Source organism: Macaca thibetana, chromosome 1 (genome assembly GCF_024542745.1).
Source record: "Macaca thibetana thibetana isolate TM-01 chromosome 1, ASM2454274v1, whole genome shotgun sequence".
Classification (NCBI taxonomy): domain Eukaryota; kingdom Metazoa; phylum Chordata; class Mammalia; order Primates; family Cercopithecidae; genus Macaca; species Macaca thibetana.
Genome location: NC_065578.1, coordinates 112,009,448 through 112,027,697, shown reverse-complemented (window position 1 = coordinate 112,027,697; position 18,250 = coordinate 112,009,448). Strand labels below are relative to the sequence as shown.

General features: G+C 54.6%; 3 protein-coding genes across 9 annotated transcripts in view; 2 read left to right on the top strand and 1 right to left on the bottom strand.

The window, feature by feature from the left end:
* The window catches only part of ST7L (suppression of tumorigenicity 7 like), an 843,199-nt gene that overhangs the window by 661,438 nt on the left and 163,511 nt on the right, over window positions 1-18,250 (top strand). The gene's annotated exons all lie outside the window — the stretch shown is intronic.
* Window positions 470-6,425, top strand: RHOC (ras homolog family member C). Its single transcript, XM_050747608.1, has 5 exons — window positions 470-554; window positions 3,747-3,909; window positions 4,433-4,553; window positions 4,861-4,991; window positions 5,834-6,425. The coding sequence occupies exons 2-5, from the start codon at window positions 3,754-3,756 to the stop codon at window positions 6,005-6,007; spliced, it is 582 nt and encodes a 193-aa protein (XP_050603565.1). The 5' UTR covers window positions 470-554; window positions 3,747-3,753; the 3' UTR covers window positions 6,008-6,425.
* MOV10 (Mov10 RISC complex RNA helicase) overlaps window positions 6,791-18,250 on the bottom strand; it is a 28,820-nt gene continuing 17,360 nt past the window's right edge. For 4 of the 6 annotated variants that reach the window (XM_050747256.1, XM_050747264.1, XM_050747273.1 and 1 more), the window contains 17 exons: window positions 17,968-18,203; window positions 17,515-17,773; window positions 15,815-15,949; window positions 14,674-14,842; window positions 13,412-13,566; window positions 12,955-13,131; window positions 12,688-12,835; window positions 12,004-12,162; window positions 11,328-11,431; window positions 11,044-11,141; window positions 10,732-10,948; window positions 9,456-9,573; window positions 8,768-9,271; window positions 7,726-7,851; window positions 7,558-7,646; window positions 7,200-7,321; window positions 6,791-7,114 (listed from right to left, as the gene is read on the bottom strand). In XM_050747256.1, coding sequence (XP_050603213.1) covers window positions 7,023-7,114; window positions 7,200-7,321; window positions 7,558-7,646; window positions 7,726-7,851; window positions 8,768-9,271; window positions 9,456-9,573; window positions 10,732-10,948; window positions 11,044-11,141; window positions 11,328-11,431; window positions 12,004-12,162; window positions 12,688-12,835; window positions 12,955-13,131; window positions 13,412-13,566; window positions 14,674-14,842; window positions 15,815-15,949; window positions 17,515-17,773; window positions 17,968-18,203 — 2,908 coding nt within the window. In that variant the 3' untranslated portion in view covers window positions 6,791-7,022. The remainder of the gene's footprint in view (window positions 7,115-7,199; window positions 7,322-7,557; window positions 7,647-7,725; window positions 7,852-8,767; window positions 9,272-9,455; window positions 9,574-10,731; window positions 10,949-11,043; window positions 11,142-11,327; window positions 11,432-12,003; window positions 12,163-12,687; window positions 12,836-12,954; window positions 13,132-13,411; window positions 13,567-14,673; window positions 14,843-15,814; window positions 15,950-17,514; window positions 17,774-17,967; window positions 18,204-18,250) is intronic. The other 2 variants (XM_050747293.1, XM_050747301.1) reach the window with 1 other exon arrangement.

The window sequence follows — 18,250 nt, the reverse complement described above, 5'->3', positions numbered from 1 at the left end:
GGGATGACGTTGGGCTGTACGATCCTAGGAACAAGAGAGTGGACATCTCCCCCAACCAACACACCCACGCCGGGCCCTGGGACGTGCCGGGGGCTGCCCTTTCCCAGTCCCGCCTCCGGAGAGGTCCCAGGTGCAGCAAGAGCGGGTGGCTGCTTGGCCACAGGAGGGCAGCAGCGGCCCTTCCTGACCCCACCCCGAGCACTCTTAACTTTCCCGACGCCGGTCCTCCCCTAGGGGCTGGAAGGTTGGGCAGAGTGAGTTCACCCAGGTAGTGCTGGCCCCGCTCGCCCGGCTCCTCCGCAGTCCCGGAATAACCCCGTGGCCCTCCCCTACCTGGCGGAGTGGACGCCCCCGGCCCCAGGCCTGCGGACCAGGGAAGCGGCGGCCGCTCTGCGCGGGGCCGGGGCGGGCCGAGCCAAGGGCCGCCCCCAGCCGACCCTCCCCCTGCCGGGCCCGCCCTCCCCGCCGCGGAGCTGGAGGAGGGCGGGGCGGGGCCCTGGGGTCAGTCTGAGCCTCAGGCACCGGCCGCGCAGCTGGAGGCGGCGGAACCGAAGGTACCCTGGGCCGGGGCTGCGGGCAGCGGGGCGTCTTGGGAACTCGTCCCCGGGAGAGCACTTTGCCTTCCTCTCTGGGCCGGAGATCGAAGCCCGTGCAGGGAGGGGGCTTCGGCCTCGGCTTGGACCCCGTTCCCTCCCTGCGGAGTCGGCATCCGGGCTGGGCGGGGGTCGGCCGCGTCGGCACCTCCCCGGGCTGCAGCGAGGGGGCCCGGACTTGCTGGCAGGGGCTCTCGCCTCCTGAGGTCCGAGTCGGAGCCCCTTCCCCTCTCCTTCCAGCTTCCTGGAACCTGCCCCGCCGGGTGAGGGGCGAGGGAGCCTCAACTCAGACGCTCCAGCCCCCAGGGCGGACGGCCGCAGGGGACCTAGAGTGGGATGGGGTGGGAATTCCTCCAGGCCAGGAGGGAGGCATGGCGGGAATAGGGGCGGGATGTGACCATTGGGACCTGCCACTGTTCGGCAGGGTCTGGACGCCGCCCTAGACGGTTCCTGGAGCCCGCTTGTGTTGAGGATAAGGGAGATGGGGAAGGATCCAACTCTGTGGGGGGGTGTGTGTGTGTGTGTGTGTGTGTAGACAGAGAGAAAATGAGAATGAGAATCCTTCTCCTTCTTCATACTCGAACCAACAAAGAGTATCCTGGGGTTTGGGGCCGGGATCCTGAGGCCGAGTCCCACCCTCACTCTGGTTTTAAAGTTGAGAATGAGGTATCTCCTGGTATCTCCAGAACGGATTCCTTCCCTAGGTGTAGGGTGGGTCAGCAAAGTCAACCTGCCGCTCTGGATCATCTGGGAATTCAAGAGAGCGGTTGGAGAGAGATCTGGTGTATCCACACTGTCTTGTCTTGGGGAAGGCCCCAGAAGTTCCAGGCTCCATTCCAGGACCTGTGTGGGGCTCAGTTGCCCCTCTTAAGGGGTCAGTGGGACAGTCCCTCTGGGGCTGCCTCCCATAGGGAGTTATCCATGCCATCTTGGCCTTGGGCCTAGTGTCCTGGCCTGGCCTGGGCTGCCTGCTGTTCCGGCCCAACCATAGCCTGGAGGGAAGGTCTTATAATTGAGCTGGAGGCTCCAGGTCCCTTAACGCATGCCTCAACCCCGGGCTTCTGTCCTCTGCCTCCTACCACTCTGGTGCCATCTGAATTACCCTGCTGGAGGGACAGCAGTGACATACTCATGCCTAAGTGACTGGCTTTCACCCCAGTAGTGATTGCCCTCCATCAACACTGCCCACCCCAGGTTGGGGCTACCCCAGCCCATCTTTACAAAACAGGGCAAGGTGAACTAATGGAGTGGGTGGAGGAGTTGGAAGAAATCCTAGCGTCAGTCACCTGGATAGAATTCCCGAGGAACCCTCTTTTTGGAGGGTGGTTTCCATTTCTGGAGGCTATCTGCCGGCAGGGTGAAAGCCTTCTTGCTTGTCTTCTGGGGAATCAGAGAGAGTCCGTTTTCTGGTGGGAAGAGTGTGGCTGTGTACTTTGAACTCCTGTAAATTCTCTGACTCACGTCCACAAAACCGACAGTTTTGTGAATGTGTGTGGAGGCAAGGGAAGGGCCACCTAGGATCTGCTGTTGAAGGGAACAGGCCTGGGGCTGGAGGATTCGTTTCCTAAAGGGCAGTGTGAGGTGGTGGCGGGGTGTGGGGAGTAGAGGCCTTCAGTCAGCCCAGTTTGACAGGATGTGGGACTGAGAGAAAAAGCTAGGTTTGAAGCGGAGATCAGGTTACCGTCGCTTTCTTAACTGCTCCCTGCCTGGTTGGTGCTGGGACTGGCCCTCATTTGTCTCTTCTTTTGGGACTCCTCCCAACCCAGACTCTAGCCCCCTCCCCCTTCCCAACAGCCTTGACTTCATCTCAGCTCCAGAGCCCGCCCTCTCTTCCTGCAGCCTGGGAACTTCAGCCGGCTGGAGGTCGGTTCCCCTCCCCAGGGAAGGAGGAAGTGAGGGAAGCTGCGAAGGTGTGATGAACTGTGCAGATGCTCGCCGTGTGTGCTGGGGGTGGGGGACACTTGGAAGCCCGGGAAGCTGACTGCTTGCCCTGAGTCACAGGGAGGGGTGGGCAGGGCCTGTGGGTGAGCTGGACCAAGGGAGGAAGGGACTGTTGCAGAGTGGGTGGAGGTGATTCCCTGGTGGATTCTTCTCAGTCACTGTGCTGTGGTGGATGTGTGGCTCCCTACAGTGTGGTCATTGTCCCCTGCCAGGGGCTGAGTGACCCAGTGTTGCTGGCAGGCCCAGGAGGAAGTGGGGAGGAAGGCAGCCTGCCCAAACTCGAGCTGTGGGCACTGCTGGGACTGAGCCTCCTTTGTATGACTTGGGGCTTTGGGGACCGGGTGGGGTGGACCAGGGAAGCTGGCTGGCTGCTGCCCCTGTCCTCTGGGTTTCCCTGCTTCTGCTCTCCTTCCTACCGCTGAGGTGACATGTCGAAGAGGCACGGCTTTGAGTCACACAGTCCTGCTATGGATGCTATCCCTGCCGCTTATAAGCCACAGCTCTGAATCTGTCTTAACCTCATTGAGCCTTAGTTTCCTAGTTTGTCAAAATGGAAAGTACACCATCTACCTCCCAGGCATCTGGGGACCAAAGGAGATAATTCCTGCCAAAATGCCCGACAGAGTGCCTGGCACCTAGGGACTCTGTAACTATTCTTCCTTTACCCACCTACCACCTGGTAGCTGGTTCTGCTACTCTGGTCCTAGAGAGGGACTCCTTATTTGTGACTGGACAGGTATGACTTGTGCTGAGGGACAATCTGTTCTAGATTGGACCTTAGAGATTATTAAACTGTAAATGCATCAAAATCCTGGTAACCAATGAAGTCTGACTTGAAACCCTGATGTGTGAAGTAGATAGAAGCTTGCTCCCTGGACGTCCCGCATCCCTGAGCAGCTCTTTAGCTACCTGGAGTCCCCAAGTTGGCAAGTGGATTAGATTGAAACTCATGTTTTCCAGCTCCCAAGTGGGGTCATCATCCACCTCCCACCACTGTATTCTAACCCATCGAGGGAGACCTGTCCCTGACCCAGAGATTAGGAATTTCGAGCTCTGTTGTTGCACAATTGGTGTTTGGCCAGAAGATGCCTGAGCAAGCCCCCTGTCCCTTTGCTAGAGGCCTCGGTTTCCAGGAAGGTTTGAGGGCCCTAGAGAAGTGTTTTTGGACTTTAATGGCTTTTCCTCAAATCCTCAATACCTCTTTCCTGGCAGCCCCACCATGGCTGCAATCCGAAAAAAGCTGGTGATCGTTGGGGATGGTGCCTGTGGGAAGACCTGCCTCCTCATCGTCTTCAGCAAGGATCAGTTTCCGGAGGTCTACGTCCCTACTGTCTTTGAGAACTATATTGCGGATATTGAGGTGGACGGCAAGCAGGTGAAGGCAGAGATGCCCTTCCCACCCGACCCTGATCCCCGCCCCCAGTCACTGAATGACCTAGTATGTCCTTCCCCACTCCTACCCCTGTCCTTGTGTCATTCTCCCTGCTGGAACCAGTAAAAGTTAGGAAGTATATCTGCAGTCTTAAAAAACCTGGATATACTTTCTGGTTCTCCCACAGACTGGCTCTGTAACCTGGGCCGAGTCCCTTTGCCTCTGGGTTTAAGCTCCCCCACCTGCAAAATGGGGATGATGGTAAGACCTCCCTCAAAGGGTTGTCGTGAGAATTAACCAAAATAATGGTGCTCACAGTGGCAACTCAAGGGTCAAACACGTGTCTTAGCTTTCTTTAACAAACTGACCTAATTTATGTTGTGGGACAGTGATTAATACAATGCCTGGCACATAGCAGGTACTCAATAAAGAAGTTCAGTGAGCCCAAAGAACAGTGGTTTCAGAGGACCTTTGGGTGGCAGGGTTGGGGCCCTCAGGCCAGCTACTCACTGGCCTTGTGTGTCAGGTGGAGCTGGCTCTGTGGGACACAGCAGGGCAGGAAGACTATGATCGACTGCGGCCTCTCTCCTACCCGGACACTGACGTCATCCTCATGTGCTTCTCCATCGACAGCCCCGACAGCCTGGGTGAGGAGATTGGAGGGAGGGGACTGAGAACCCCTCGGAATCAGCCAGAGGTGTCGTGCCTTGGCCTGTCTTCAGTCATCTTCAGAGATGGGGGGTGGGGATGCAGGGGAGCACTCAGGCCCTGCTGGTCTCCTTTACTGTGGTAACTGGCCCTCTGAAGGCATACTGCTCTTGAGGTTTTGAGCTGTGAAAGGGACCATCATGCTGAATGGCTTCTAAGATTCTGCTGTGGGAAGATGAGGGCCCCCCAGGGGAGCTTTCTAGCTTAAGTGGAGGCACCGACACCTGTTGGGGCATGTCTGCACAGAAAACATTCCTGAGAAGTGGACCCCAGAGGTGAAGCACTTCTGCCCCAACGTGCCCATCATCCTGGTGGGGAATAAGAAGGACCTGAGGCAAGATGAGCACACCAGGAGAGAGCTGGCCAAGATGAAGCAGGTGGGTGCGGCTGCCAGGCTGGAGCCCCTGGGGAAGAAGGCACCCTCTGAGGGGTTGCAGACGGGCAAAGGGAGCTTCTTTCCAGCTACTGCCATGTGTTAGGGGAGATGGTAATATCTCCTGGTGAGGGAGGACCCGTAGGGTTGTGTCTGATGAGGCATCAGAGAATGAAGTGACTTGTCCAAAGTCACTTGGCATTTTTATTTATTCCAGTTAATTGTCCATTCTGTTTAGAATTGGGACTATTAAGATGATTAAGAAAATCTGCCCTCAGGGAGACAGCTTATGTTCGGGTACCCAGGCTGTGCCATCACAGTGCCCCTGGGGGAGGTGTAGGGTGATGTGGATGTGGGAACGAGGGCAGGCATTGTGTAAATGGCTGGAAGAAGGGATGAGAGAGCTGGCTTATTCAGGGACCTAAGTGGCTCTCTAGCCAGAGCACTAGAGTTCATTAGAGAAAGCTGTCAGGGTAAGAAATGCAGATAATTAAGGCAAAGTTTCAAAGTGGGGAGATGTTAGGTCTGTGTGTTAGAAAAATAATTCTGACTGGAAGAGTGAGGATGGAGGCAGAGCAGTCAGGAGGTGGGAGGCGCTCATTCAGACAAGAGAACTGGGGGCTGTGTGTGGGAGGAGGTGGGGCTGAATGGGAATGGAGGGAGGGACCGGAGGGATTTTTGGATCCCTGGCCCAGAAGCTGCCCAGGGTAGCTGGGGCCTGGGTGCTTTTTTTGGGTCAGGACTGGAGGAGGAGGCATTTGTTCCAGCTGCTACACTTATGGGTGAGGCAGGAGAGGTTCATGTAGTCACCAGCTTCCTTTGACCCCTCATCTTCTGTCTTCTCAGGAGCCCGTTAGGTCTGAGGAAGGCCGGGACATGGCGAACCGGATCAGCGCCTTTGGCTACCTTGAGTGCTCAGCCAAGACCAAGGAGGGAGTGCGGGAGGTGTTTGAGATGGCCACTCGGGCTGGCCTCCAGGTCCGCAAGAACAAGCGCCGGAGGGGCTGTCCCATTATCTGAGATCCCCAAGGCCTTTCCAAACATGCCCCCTCCCTTCAACAGGGGTACAGAAATTATCCCCCTACAACCCCAGCCTCCTTAGGGCTCCATGCTGAAGGCTCCCCTTTTCCGTTCCCTCCTGCCCAGGACTGCATTGAGGTTTCCTAGCCCTGAGGTGGTGGGGTGGTGCGGGCCCTCCCTCCCAGTGCTCTGGGAACCAGGCCTATGCCCTGCCCTTCCTCAGGGCCCCTGGGGCTCTTGCCCCTTTGACCTTTCCCAAAGGATGGTCACACACCAGCACTTTATACACTTCTGGCTCACAGGAAAGTATCTGCAGTAGGGGACCCAGAGTCCCAGGCCCCTGGAGTTGTTTTTGGCAGGGGCCTTGTCTCTCACTGCATTTGGTCAGGGGGGCATGAATAAAGGCTACAGGCTCCAACGTGTGTGGCAGCTTCTGGTCTTTCCCTCTGGGTGCTTAGTGTCCCATCTCTTTTCATGTCCAAGTTGCTTGCCAGCCTGGCCCCCTGTCTACAAGGCAGGCCAGCGGCCGGCAGGGTGGAGTCTTAGAGCAAAGGATGAGGTCATGCCTGGCTCTGGGCCAAGGAGGCGGGTGAAGGGAGTGGTCTGTAGCAGGGGGCTAAACTTAGAAACCTGTGGGTGGCTTCCCTGCCACCTCCCACTGGGTTTCCTCTCCAGCTGGGAGGGGGTGTGTCCCAGAGCAGGGCTGAAAGTCCCACCCTTCCCTACTGGGTCAACTTGGGGGCTCAGGAAGCTGGGGCCAGGCAGAGGAGACATTATCAAGGCTTTTGCATAGAACAAGATTTTGTTTTCAGAGTTTTCTTCCTCCCCCTTCCCCCAATTGTTAGCAGCTTGATGTGTCATTCTCCCCAGCAGGGGAGGGGGTGGAATGGCTTGGGTTGTAAACTCCCTCCCCCAGCCTTCCTGTCCCTTGAAGGGGCAGCTCAGCTGGGTTCTGGTTCAGGGTCAGGCAGGCAGTTAAGGCTTGGCTGGTGCGAGAAGGCTGGGTGCTGTGTCTTCAGAGCTCATTCCTCCACTCTGGCTCCACTTGCAGAGACAGGCCCCCTTCACCCTCCTGCTCCTGGGGGAGGCAGTCATGACCATGGGACCCTGGAAAGAAATAAAGTACACTTTGTCTTCCTTACCACCTCCTCTGGCACTGTCCCCAACCTGGCCCACCCTGGCCCAGCCATACCTGAGGTAGAGGGGCTGAGCTTGCTCAGACCTTGCAGTAAATTCTGTCCCTGTTGCAGGTCCAGTTTGGCAGGGAAGGGACACCCGGTATACCCTCCGTTTTCTTTACAGAACTCCAGGAATCTGTGGGGTACAGAGGAGTGCCAGCAGAGACTGGAGGCTAAGCCACGGTCCTGTCACATCTGAGCTGTACTTGCTCAACCTCTGGATGTCATTTAACTTGTAAATATAATAGGGGTGCTGTGAAAATGGACACATCTGAGGATTAACTGAGCGATAAGCAAGCGCTTAAAAAAGATCCACCTGCCTTAGGCAGGGGCTGTGGCCACCAAGAGGGAGAATGGGGTGGGAATGCTCACACTTTCCAGTCGGGATCATGGCCCAGGAGAAGGGGGTTCCCCACGACGATGAGCAGGGCCTTGGCCCGGGTCACAGCTACATTGAACCTCTGGAAGGAAGAAGTGTGGTCATGGGAGGGAAGGGCCCCAAGATGGAAGAATTCCTGCCACCCCGACCAGCCCTCAAACCTTGGGGTTCTTAAGGAAACCCAGATTAAAGTCCAGATCCAGCTGCACAAAACTCTGGCTGCTTCGCACAGTGGAGATGAGGATGACGCTTCGTTCTTGGCCTTGGAATTCTTCCACTGAACCCACCTATCGGGGAGAGAGGCAGGGCCTGAGACCAGCCAGGCGTGCCCTACCCCAGCAAGCCTGCCATCCAAGGAGGGTACAGAGAGGTCACTGGGCAATTGTAGACCAGTGGAGTGAACAAGTGAGTGCTGCGACACGGCCCAGGGAAAGGGGACAGGAGGTAGGCAATGGAAGCTGAAACCTGAAGGGTGAATCCTGTTGAGGGGTGGGGCCTGCAAAGTGTTCTAAGGAAAGAAAACAGCATTGCAAAGCACACTGGAACTCAGAGCAGTGACTTTCACACTTTCCGGAAAATAATCACCAAGTATCTGTTAAGAATATACAACCCTGGGCCCTAACCCAGACCCCCCCATCAGAATTTCCGAGAGAGAGGCCTGTAAGTCTTAGAGCAGTGTTTTCAACCCTGGCTGCACATTGGAATCACCTGAGAAGCTATAAAAACTACCAGTGCCCTGGCTCTGCCCCATAGCTGTATGAGCTGGTGGGCGGGGCCCTGGCACGGGGGTATTAAAAGCTCTCCAGGTGATTGTTATCTGCAGCCAGTGTTGAGACCACAACCTTACAGAGGCTACTGGGGGTGGGGGTGGGGGTGGGGGTGGGGGTGGGGGTGGGGGTGGGAGCATCACATGACAGGCCACGGAATTTGGACTTTATCCGTAGGGCAGAGGCCTCAAACCTGCCTGAGTCTAAGAATGACAGGAGGTGCTTGTTAAACATCCAGGCTTCCTGATCCCATCCCAGACCATTAAGTTGGAATCTCCAGGAGTGAGAGGCTTGGGGAGAGCTCCAGCTCTATTCAAGGCAGCAGGGGTGGGACGGGGATGTGGGCTGGACTGGAGTGGAAGCTTGAGAAAGTCTTTGGAAGTGGGCAAGTGGGAGCACACGGAGGGGAGGGAGTGAGTGTGGAACAGCGTGTCACCTTCAAGTCCTTGATGTCATCCAGTCCTCGAAGCTCCCTGTCAAGTTTGGTGATGCAGTAACGGATTTTCTCCACCTGGAAGGAGGGGGACAGGTGCCTTTCTCTCCTGCCATTAACCTCATGCACGAGGGAGCCTGGCAGGAGGCCAGAGAGCTGGGGAACAAAGGGAGGGGACAGCTGACCCCGGTGCTCTTCTGAGATACAGAGCCAGCGGAGGCCTAAGCTCCTGAAGCCTCTGCCTAGTGGTCTGGATATTAAGGAGGTACCATCTGGGGGAGGGGCCCCACCCTTGCTGGTAACTGAGGACCTGACCTGTTTCCGGTACGGGGAGATGACGCCCACGCTTCGGGGGCTCAGGCGGGCTTTGCCCTTCTTGGAGGAGGGGGCCAGGAGCAGCTTCAGGTAAGAAGTCACTGTGGCAGCCTCTTCAGGGTTGAAGAAGGATGGGCTGTTGCCCTCACGCTCATCTTTGCCCATTACGCCGTGAAAGATGATGGGAAAGCCCTGGACATGGGGTCAGGGGAAACCCTCAGCCAGACCACCCTCCCTCAATTTCCTCCCTTCCCAAACCCTTCCAGAGAGTAAGAGATCCCAGGCCAAGGTGACAAAGGGAGGGGCTGCACCTTCAGTGGGAGGGAAGTCAGGGTACAGGGGTGGGAGCCTGTGCCCCTGCCCTGCTTAGCCTCACCTGTCGAGGCAGGCCTGCCCAGCGGCAGAAGCGTTCTCGATCTACGACATCAGCACAGGCCTGCAGCTCCCCTTCATAATAGAGCTGGTTAGGAATGTCCAGGATGGTGGGATGAGACCTGGGAGGCCGGAGGAGGAAGAGCAAGACCGAGGGTCAGATTCCCTCTGCCCCACAGGGGCTCCGCTCTACCCACTCTGGGCCCCCACACATTAGCCTGCTGCCCCCCTGGCTCCCTGGATAGCAGGACACTCATCCATAGTATCTGCTGCCAGGCACTGTAAACCACAGAAAGCAGAACCAGAGTCCTGCTTTCTGGTCCAGAGAGCATCTAGTCCAGGGACTCCACAGACCCATGACATTTAAAACTAAAAAATTAGGGGCCCATTTTCAGGTTTCAAATTTACCAAGGACAGTACGAAACCAAATTATCCTTGACTATCATGTTATTTGATGAGACAGTGTGTTAAATCCAAAAATATAAGTAGTGATGACACAATAGCTAACATTTATTGAGCTCTTAGTGATAGCATAAAACTCATCTAAGCATTTTAGATGGCTTAACTCATTCACTAAAAGTATACAGCTCTTTAATTTGAATAACAATAGGTTTATGAAAAAACTGTATCTTCCCTATTTTTCTTTCTTTCTTTCTTTTTTGAGATGGAGTCTCGCTCTGTCACCCAGGCTAGAGTGCAGTAACGAGATCTCAGCTCACTGCAACCTCCGCCTCCCAGGTACAAGCGATTATCCTGCCTCAGCCTCCCAAGTAGCTGGAATTACAGGTGCCTGTCACTATGCCTGGCTAATTTTTGTATTTTTAGTAGACATGGGGTTTCACCATGTTGGCCAGGCTGGTCTCAAACTCCTGACCTCAAGTGATCAGGGGTGGGAGCCTGACCTACCTTGGCCTCCCAAAGTGCTGGGATTACAGCCATGAGTCACTGTGCCTGGCTTCCTCCCTGTTTTTCTTATTTCTCCTTGGATTGCCTGAAAACTTCATCTGGGATTGGTACCAGACACACCCGAGCCTCTAGGAACCACTGCCCACCCGCTAAGATGCAGATAAGCTGACTGCTGTCGTGTGAAACCACTGGCTAAGTCACACAGACAACAAGCAGCAGTGCTGGGGCTAGAAAAACCTCCTACCTTCCGGTTTAGTCTTTCTGTATCACACAACCTCTGAGCAACAGGACTGCAAGCCAGACTCTCCAGCAGGGGCTGCACACAGGATGTGAAGGCACAGGATATGGCAGGGGAGGCAAGGGCGTGGGAATACCTGTAGTTGCGGAGCAGCTTGGTTATGAACTGGGGGTCATAGCCTTCAGGGCCCTTCTTGTACAGGGAGTTGTAGGTGAGCAGCCGCTCCAGCAGTGAGTATCCCAGCCCATGCTTCTGGGTCAGTGGGGAACGCAGCACAGGCCCCAGCTGCCGAGGGTCTCCTGCCAGCACCAGCTGCCCTCCTGGATCGCCTGTTTCCTTTACTTCCATCAGCCCTGGGAAGCAGAAGAGGTGTGGGGAGAAAGGTAAGTGGTGCAACCTCTCTGACCCACACAGGGTGTATACCTGCAGCCCCACCTGAGTCCCTCACCTGCTATAGCTACCAGACTCTCAGGCTCCATGCAGTGGCCAGCCTCATCGATGAAGATGTGTGTGAAGTGATCAATGGGAAACTGGGCCGAGACCAACCTGGGAGGTGTCAGGCCAGGCAGGGGTCATATCCAGGCACCCAACTACCAAACCTGAATGCTTTCCCAGGCTGGCTCCTCACCACCCCCGCACCCAGCCCCAGAAACCATTCTTCCCCATTTCCCCAGCCCGTTACCCCTTTGATTACACTTACGATTCAGAGACACACCCACACACACTCCCCACCTGCCAGCAGTGATGAGGGTGGTAATTAAGACCCGGTATTCCTGCAGCTTCTTCTTGGCGGGAAATACATACTCCCCCTTCTTTGCGTCCCAGTTGCAGCAGGGCTGTGGATTGTGAAGGGACCAGAGGAATCAGCTTGGCTCCACTCATTCCCACAGTGATTCTGGTCGTAGGCCCCCCAAATAATTGTTTTTATTATTATTATCATAATTTTTATTTTTGAGACGGAGTCTTGCTCTGTCGCCCAGGTTGGAGTGCAGTGGTGCGATCTCGACTCACTGCAAGCTCCCCCTCCTGGGTTCATACCATTCTCCTGCCTCAGCCTCCCGAGTAGCTGGGACTACAGATGTCTGCCACCACGCCCTACTAATTTTTTGTATTTTTAGTAGAGACAGGGTGTCACCATGTTAGCCAGGATAGTCTCAATCTCCTGACCTCACGTAATCCACGTGCCTCACCCCCCAAAGTGCTGGGATTACAAGTGTAAGCCACTGCGCCCAGTCCCCCAAACGTTTTATCCACCCCCCTCACTTACAAACTGAGGCCCAGAGAGGGGTCCTGCCTGGTCACATAGCAAGTATCAGAATCCAGGTCTCCTAGCTTCCTTGCCTGAGTGTCTGCCCTGAGAGTCTCCCCGGCATTTGCCATTCTTTGGCCCTCTGCACTTCCCTAGTACCTTGATGTCCTCAGGTACCATGCGGATGTCCCTGCTGGGGGCCAGGAGGCGGTAGATGGAGCTGGGAAGGTGGACCCGGAGCCTTTGACAGAGGAGGTCAGCCCCTGAGTTGGATGGAGCGCAGGCTAGGATGTGGGCTTTGGGCAAGTGCTTCACCACCTGAGATGCAGATAAGCACAGTGTGGGAGGCAGGTTCCTGAGACGCGGCCGTACTCAGTCTGGGGCAGCGCAAGTCTACGATGACTGAAATGTGAATGGTGACTCCAAGGGTCATGCCGTGCCCTACCCGTACAACAGTGTTCCACAGCCACATTTACCCTAACTCCCTACTTCCCCAATCCCCACCCTGTTTTTTGAGACAGAGTCTCACTCTGTCACCCAGGATGGAGTACAGTGGCATGATCACGGTGCACTGCAGCCTCAAATGCCCAGCTATTTTTTATATTTTTTCATAGAGACAGGGTCTTGCAATATTGTTCAGGCTGCTCTCAAACTCCTTAGGCTAGGCCTCCCCAAGTGCTGAGATTACAGGCATGAGCCACTGCACCTGGCCCCTACCTCTCTTTCTGATGGCTGCTCAGACGCAGGAGCATTTCGGGAGTGGGAAGGAACTAGAATCTGAGGACAAGTGCTTGATGCTGGGGGAGTCAGAGTGCAGGCCCCAGGTTTGTGCTCAGACCCCACCTGCTTAATGGCCTCCACTAACGTGACGGTCTTGCCGGTGCCTGGAGGCCCAAAGATGATGTAGGGGGCTGGACGGGTGGTGCCCATGACAATGTGCCTCATGGCCTGCAGCTGCTCTGGGTTTGACTCCAGACTCCGGTCATACAGCCTGGCAGAGGGACCAGGAATGTGAACTTGAAGTCATCTGGTGACCCAGAGGCCTCCCTGACTCCATCCCCTGTGCCCACACTCCGAGTGGTTCCAGAGGCTCCCTGCCCACAGTCTCACTTGAGTTTCACATCTGAGGGCAGCAGCGGGATGTCCCGAGGTGCCACAGGAAAGAGCATGGGCCACAGCAGCCAGCGCCCCGTCAGCTCCAGGGCACGGTGCTGGACTCGCAGGGGCTGGCGGTTGAAGGTAAAGTTCACCTTGAAGGTCAGCCCATCCACAAAGCGGCTCAGGAGGCTTTGGGCAGAGAGAGGGGGGAAGAGTTTGTTGGGGCAGGGGAGTAGGCAATAATGGGCCAGAACCTTCTCCACCAACCGCAGTCTCAACCCCTCTTTCCAAGACCTTGACGGAAGCTCTCTAGAAGAGGAAGCTGCCGTAGCATCTCAGGGTACCGCTGAGGAAAAGTCTCCTGTTCTGCCCCTGGGGCCTCATTTATCTCAGGGAGAAACATTCCTCCTCCCCTGGGGTCAGAAGTCTGCAGACCCTTCCAGCAGCTCCGGGTTCCCCCAGCACCCACCTCATGGAAAAGCTTAGCTTGACACGGTCCAATTCCACCTTGTGCACAAAGCCCTTATATGTGACGGGGTCCTCCTGGTGTGTCTCCGAGGACAAAAGGGCAAACAGGTGGTCGCCCCGCAGCACTGAGGGGCGGCTCTCGGTCACCCCAGGAACCTATGGGGTGTGAACACAAGCAAGCTTCTGTCCCAGGGATGGACGCTGGAGGGCCCAGCCCCCAGGTTCTCCAGACCTTTAAGGAACAAGGACTGAGACTGGCCTTCTAACCTAAGACTCAGGGAGCTATGCTATCCCTGCACCCCTCTTTCCTTTCATACCAGCAGGAGCCAGGGGAAGAGGAAGAAGACAAATCTTCCGAAGCTGCACAGAGATGCCGAGCCCAGGAACCCAGAGCCTCCAGTGCAGCTGCCCTCTTGGCCCGCTCAGTTCCTGCTCTGCCTGTAAAAAATCCTGTTCATCAGTTAATCGGGTTGCTAAAAAAAAAATTAAACAAACAAACAAACAAAAAACTGGACCAGGCATGGTGGCTCACACCTGTAATCCCAGCATTCTGGGAGGCTACGGCAGGCGGATCACTTGAGTCCGGGTGTTGTGAGACCAGCCTGGCCAATGTGGCAAAACCCCATCTCTACAAAAAATACAAAAATTAGCCGGGCATAGTGGGGCATGCCTGTGGTCCCAGCTACTCGGTCGGAAGGCTGAGGTGAGAGGATCACTTGAGCCCGGGAGCAGGGATTAAGTGAGCCAAGATCATGCCATTGTACTCCAGCCTGAGCACCATGGTGAGACCCTGTCTCAAAAAAAACAAAAACAAAAACAAACAAAAACTTGTTCAAAACTCACTTCCTGCAGTAATCTTTCCTTGACCAAACTCACCCTCTAATTCTCACCTGCACTTGTATGTAGAAATCCAGTCTCGTGTGTAATATGGGCTTATATGCAGACATTCAAAATCCAAGAGCCAGAAAGAGCTGCTTTAAGAATTATCCAGTCCAGCTCTGTGCTTTTCAGATAAGGGAACTAAAGCTCAGAGAAAGCCAGGGACTTACCCAAGGTGGTAGCAAAGCCTGGACTAGAACCCAGATCTTCCCCATTCCCCTGCTCCGTCTTCAGGCACAGGATGCCCACCCTGCTGCTTGCGGAGCCCTGGGAACCACTTCAGCCTTTCTCTTGTTCTGCCCTGCTGTCAGGAATAGTTCTGCCCACAGCCTCTAGCTTGGCTGATGTGAGCCCACCCTCCTCACACTCAATCTGAGCCCTGACCTCCAGCGTGAGCAGCCTGGGGTTCTGGTCCACGGGGTCCCAGGTCATGGGCACTGACTCCAGGTCATAGTGCCGGATGTCATGCTCCATCTGCAGCTCTTCCAGGTGCAGCAGCAGCCGCAGCTTCACCTCATAGTTCCTCCACTTCAGGGTTGTCTCCAGCTGGGCCCTGGAAATGATGGTTGGGAGGGGTGAGTGGGGGCAGGAACGGGATGGGCCAGACAACCCCTATGCCCAGGAGTATCCACTTTTCCCACCCGAAGCTCTGGAACTAAGCATCAAAAAGCAGAGAAGACTAGAGGGATACAGAAGTGGATACAGAGTCAGAGGCCCTGAAGAAGGAAGCCTTGGCTCTTGCTTCCTTGGATGCCCCTGCCCCCACCTCACCTGACTTGCATTTGCATGGTGGCTCTTATGGCCAGAACATTCTCCCCTGATCCTCCTCTCATGACTCCCACCCTCACCTCATTCAAATGTCCTTCTCTGGTCAAACATCACCACCTCAAACAGGCCAGGACTAACTGGCCCTCTGCCAAGCAGCACCAACCCATCCCCTAACCCTGCTTTAGTTTCACTGTAGTTCTTTTTATCTTTTTTAGAGACAAGATCTTGCTGTCACCCATGCTGGAGTGCAGTGGCATGATCCTGGCTCACTCACTGTGTTCTCGACCTCCTGGGCTCAAGGAATTCTCCCACCTCAGCCTCACAAGTAGCTGGGACTACAGACATGTGCCACCACACTTGGCTAATTAAAAATTTTTTTTTTTTTTTTAGAGACAGGCTCTCCCTATGTTGCCCCAGGCTGGTCTTGAACTCTTGGGCTTAAATAATCCACCTGCAGCTCAGCCTCCCAAAGTGCTGAGATTACAGGCATGAGCCACTTGCACCTGACCTGTTTAGTTCTTCATAGCACTCATCACTCCATGAAATGGTAACAAAAATGCTCATTGTCCCCAATTAAATGAGCCAGGCCTTCATTTGACTGGTTCACCTTGAATGGTGCTTGGTTTATGGTGCGTGCTCAGCAAGGGAATGAATGAATACAGCCCGAGAGGCTGAGGACAGACGTGCCATGGCAATGCAAAGAAGCCAGTAGGGAAAAGACAGGGGAGAGTGTGGAGTGCAGAGGGGTAGTACTTACTTGATCTCAGCGATCTCCTTAGGGGCAGTGAAGATACTTGTTCCCTGAAGAAGCATGGGGAGCAGCTGCCTGAGGCGGGGAGGTGGGTAGTATGTCCCCAGCGCCATACTTAACTCCAGGTCATAGCCCTTTGCGCTGCAGAATTGAGGGAAGAAAACACTGAAAACCCCTCACCCTCCAAGACCCTGAGAATGCCCCTCTCAGGTGGATGCACAAAGCCCTCCTGCAGTCCTACTGCTGAAAGGAAGTCGGCAGCCTCGCTCCAAGGTTGGACTATTCTCATTTTTGGAAAGCGCCATACTTGGAAACCTTTATTATATAAGTAATACATGTTCATTAGAGAAAAAAATCAGGTAATAGGTAATAAATAAATATCATTCTTACCATCCAGGAATAACCAATGTTAACTTCCAGAGTTTCTTCCCTGTAAATTTCTGTTATATAGTCAACAAAAAGAGCACAATGGTCTGTGAAGGTCCTATTACATAGTTTGCTTTTTTTTTTTTTTTCGAGATGGAGTCTCACTCTGTTGCCCAGGCTGGAGTGCAATGGCGCGATCTCGGCTCACTGCAACCTCCACTTCCCGGGTTCAAGCGATTCTCCTGCCTCAGCCCCCTGAGCAGAGTAGCTGGGACTATAGGTATGTGCCACCACACCCGGCTATTTTTTTGTATTTTTAATAGAAATGGGGTTTCGCCATGTTGGCCAGGCTGATCTCGAACTCTTGACCTCAAGTGATCGGCCCGCCTCAGCCTCCCAAAATACTGGGATTACAGGTATGAGCCACTGCGCCCAACTAGTTTGCTTTTATAACTCAGTATTTTGTGAACATCTAGAAAAAACAAAAAGAGATGTCTACACATATCCTTTGCTTCCATCCACATGAAGTGTCCAGCACAGAGAAATCTACGGAGACAGGAAGTAGATGAGCAGTTTCTTAGGGCTGAATGAAGTGGTGGAGGATAAAAGGGTGATAGCTTTTTGGGGTAATGAAATGTTCTAAAACCAATGGTGGTGATGGTCTCACATATTTGTGAATATACTAAAACAATTACTGAACTGTAATTTAAATGGGTGAATCATATGGTATGTGAATTATCTCAATAAAGCTGTTTAAAAAAACAGAGATGTTGGCTGGGCACAGTGGCTCACGCCTTTAATCCCAGCACTTTGGGAGGCCGAGACGGGCGGATCACTTGAGGTCAGGAGTTCGAGACCAGCCTGGCCAACATGGTGAAACCCCATCTCTACTAAAAATACAAAAATTAGCCGGGTGTGGTGGTGCATCCCTGTAATCCCAGTTACTTAGGAGGCTGAGGCAGGAAAGAATTGCTTGAGCCCAGGAGGCGGAGGTTGCAGTGAGCTGAGATCACACCACTGCACTCCAGTCTGGGCGACAGAGCAAGACTCCATCTCAAAACAAAAACAAAAAACAAAACAAAAAACCCAGAGATGTCTACAATGATCTGCCTGATAATCCATCACACAGGGACAATGCCTAAAATTTTTTTCACTCTGTCCTCAGATCTGCAGTTCATCTGCAACTTTCTTCCTTGACAGAAAAATTCTCTCAGACCCAGAAGAGTGAAGAGCCTGCAGGAAAAGGGGCTCTGGCTCCCAGTTCTGTGCTCCTCCCAAAGCCCTAGCCTATGTGGTTGAGATACGAGCCCAGCAAAGGCTGAGTTGGAGCGAGGAGTTACCGGTCAGGTCTCTCTCCTTCCTCTATCCGATTGGTCACCACAGGGTTTCCAGTGATCCGGGTCCGCTTGAAGGGAGTCATGGGCTTCAGCTGTGCAGCCAGGGGGCTGTGGGCGACGGCAGCCAAGAAGCGGGCAATGTAGAATGTGCCGGCTCCTTCCGAACCCGACTCCCCAGGTCCCAGCAGCTCCCAGAGCACGGTGGCTGGGAAGTAGCCCACAAAGCTGGTCTTACAATGGACATGGAGTTCATAGCATTCACCTGGAGGAGGATGGATGAGTGAATAGGGGTAGGGCAGGGACCCTCCCACCCATATCCTTATCCTGGACACTCTCCCAGGAAGCCCCATCCCAAGGCAAGAGTCCACTGGACAGTGACAGTGTGCTTCCCAAAGCACCAGCACTGCCTGGGGCAAGCCCCTGTCCACCAGCTCTTTCCTTTGGAAACCCACTCACCAGGGCCCAGTGGACAGGGCAACTCCTGGTCTTCATTGTAGAAAGCAAACTGGGGTGTCCGGCAAAGTGGGAAGAGGTGAGTGAGGGTAACAGACTGGGTTCCGCCATTCCGAAGCCTCAGGGTCAGCACCTCTTTGCGGTTCAAATCCAGGCGGATAAGGAGCTGCCCATCTCGGGCTTCATGGGGCCCCTGGACTTCCACATCCACTCCATGTTTCCCGTGAAGATACTCAGCCCTGGGCAGAACGGGAGTCAAGGTGGGGCTGGGTGGGAGCGGTCTCAC

Excerpts from the sequence above, each read along its gene's own strand:
- RHOC (XM_050747608.1), top strand. The coding sequence starts at position 3,754 with ATGGCTGCAATCCGAAAAAAGCTGGTGATCGTTGGGGATGGTGCCTGT. Across the intron at positions 3,910-4,432 it reads TTGAGGTGGACGGCAAGCAG|GTGGAGCTGGCTCTGTGGGA; the intron begins GTGAAGGCAGAG and ends CTTGTGTGTCAG. Across the intron at positions 4,554-4,860 it reads CGACAGCCCCGACAGCCTGG|AAAACATTCCTGAGAAGTGG; the intron begins GTGAGGAGATTG and ends ATGTCTGCACAG.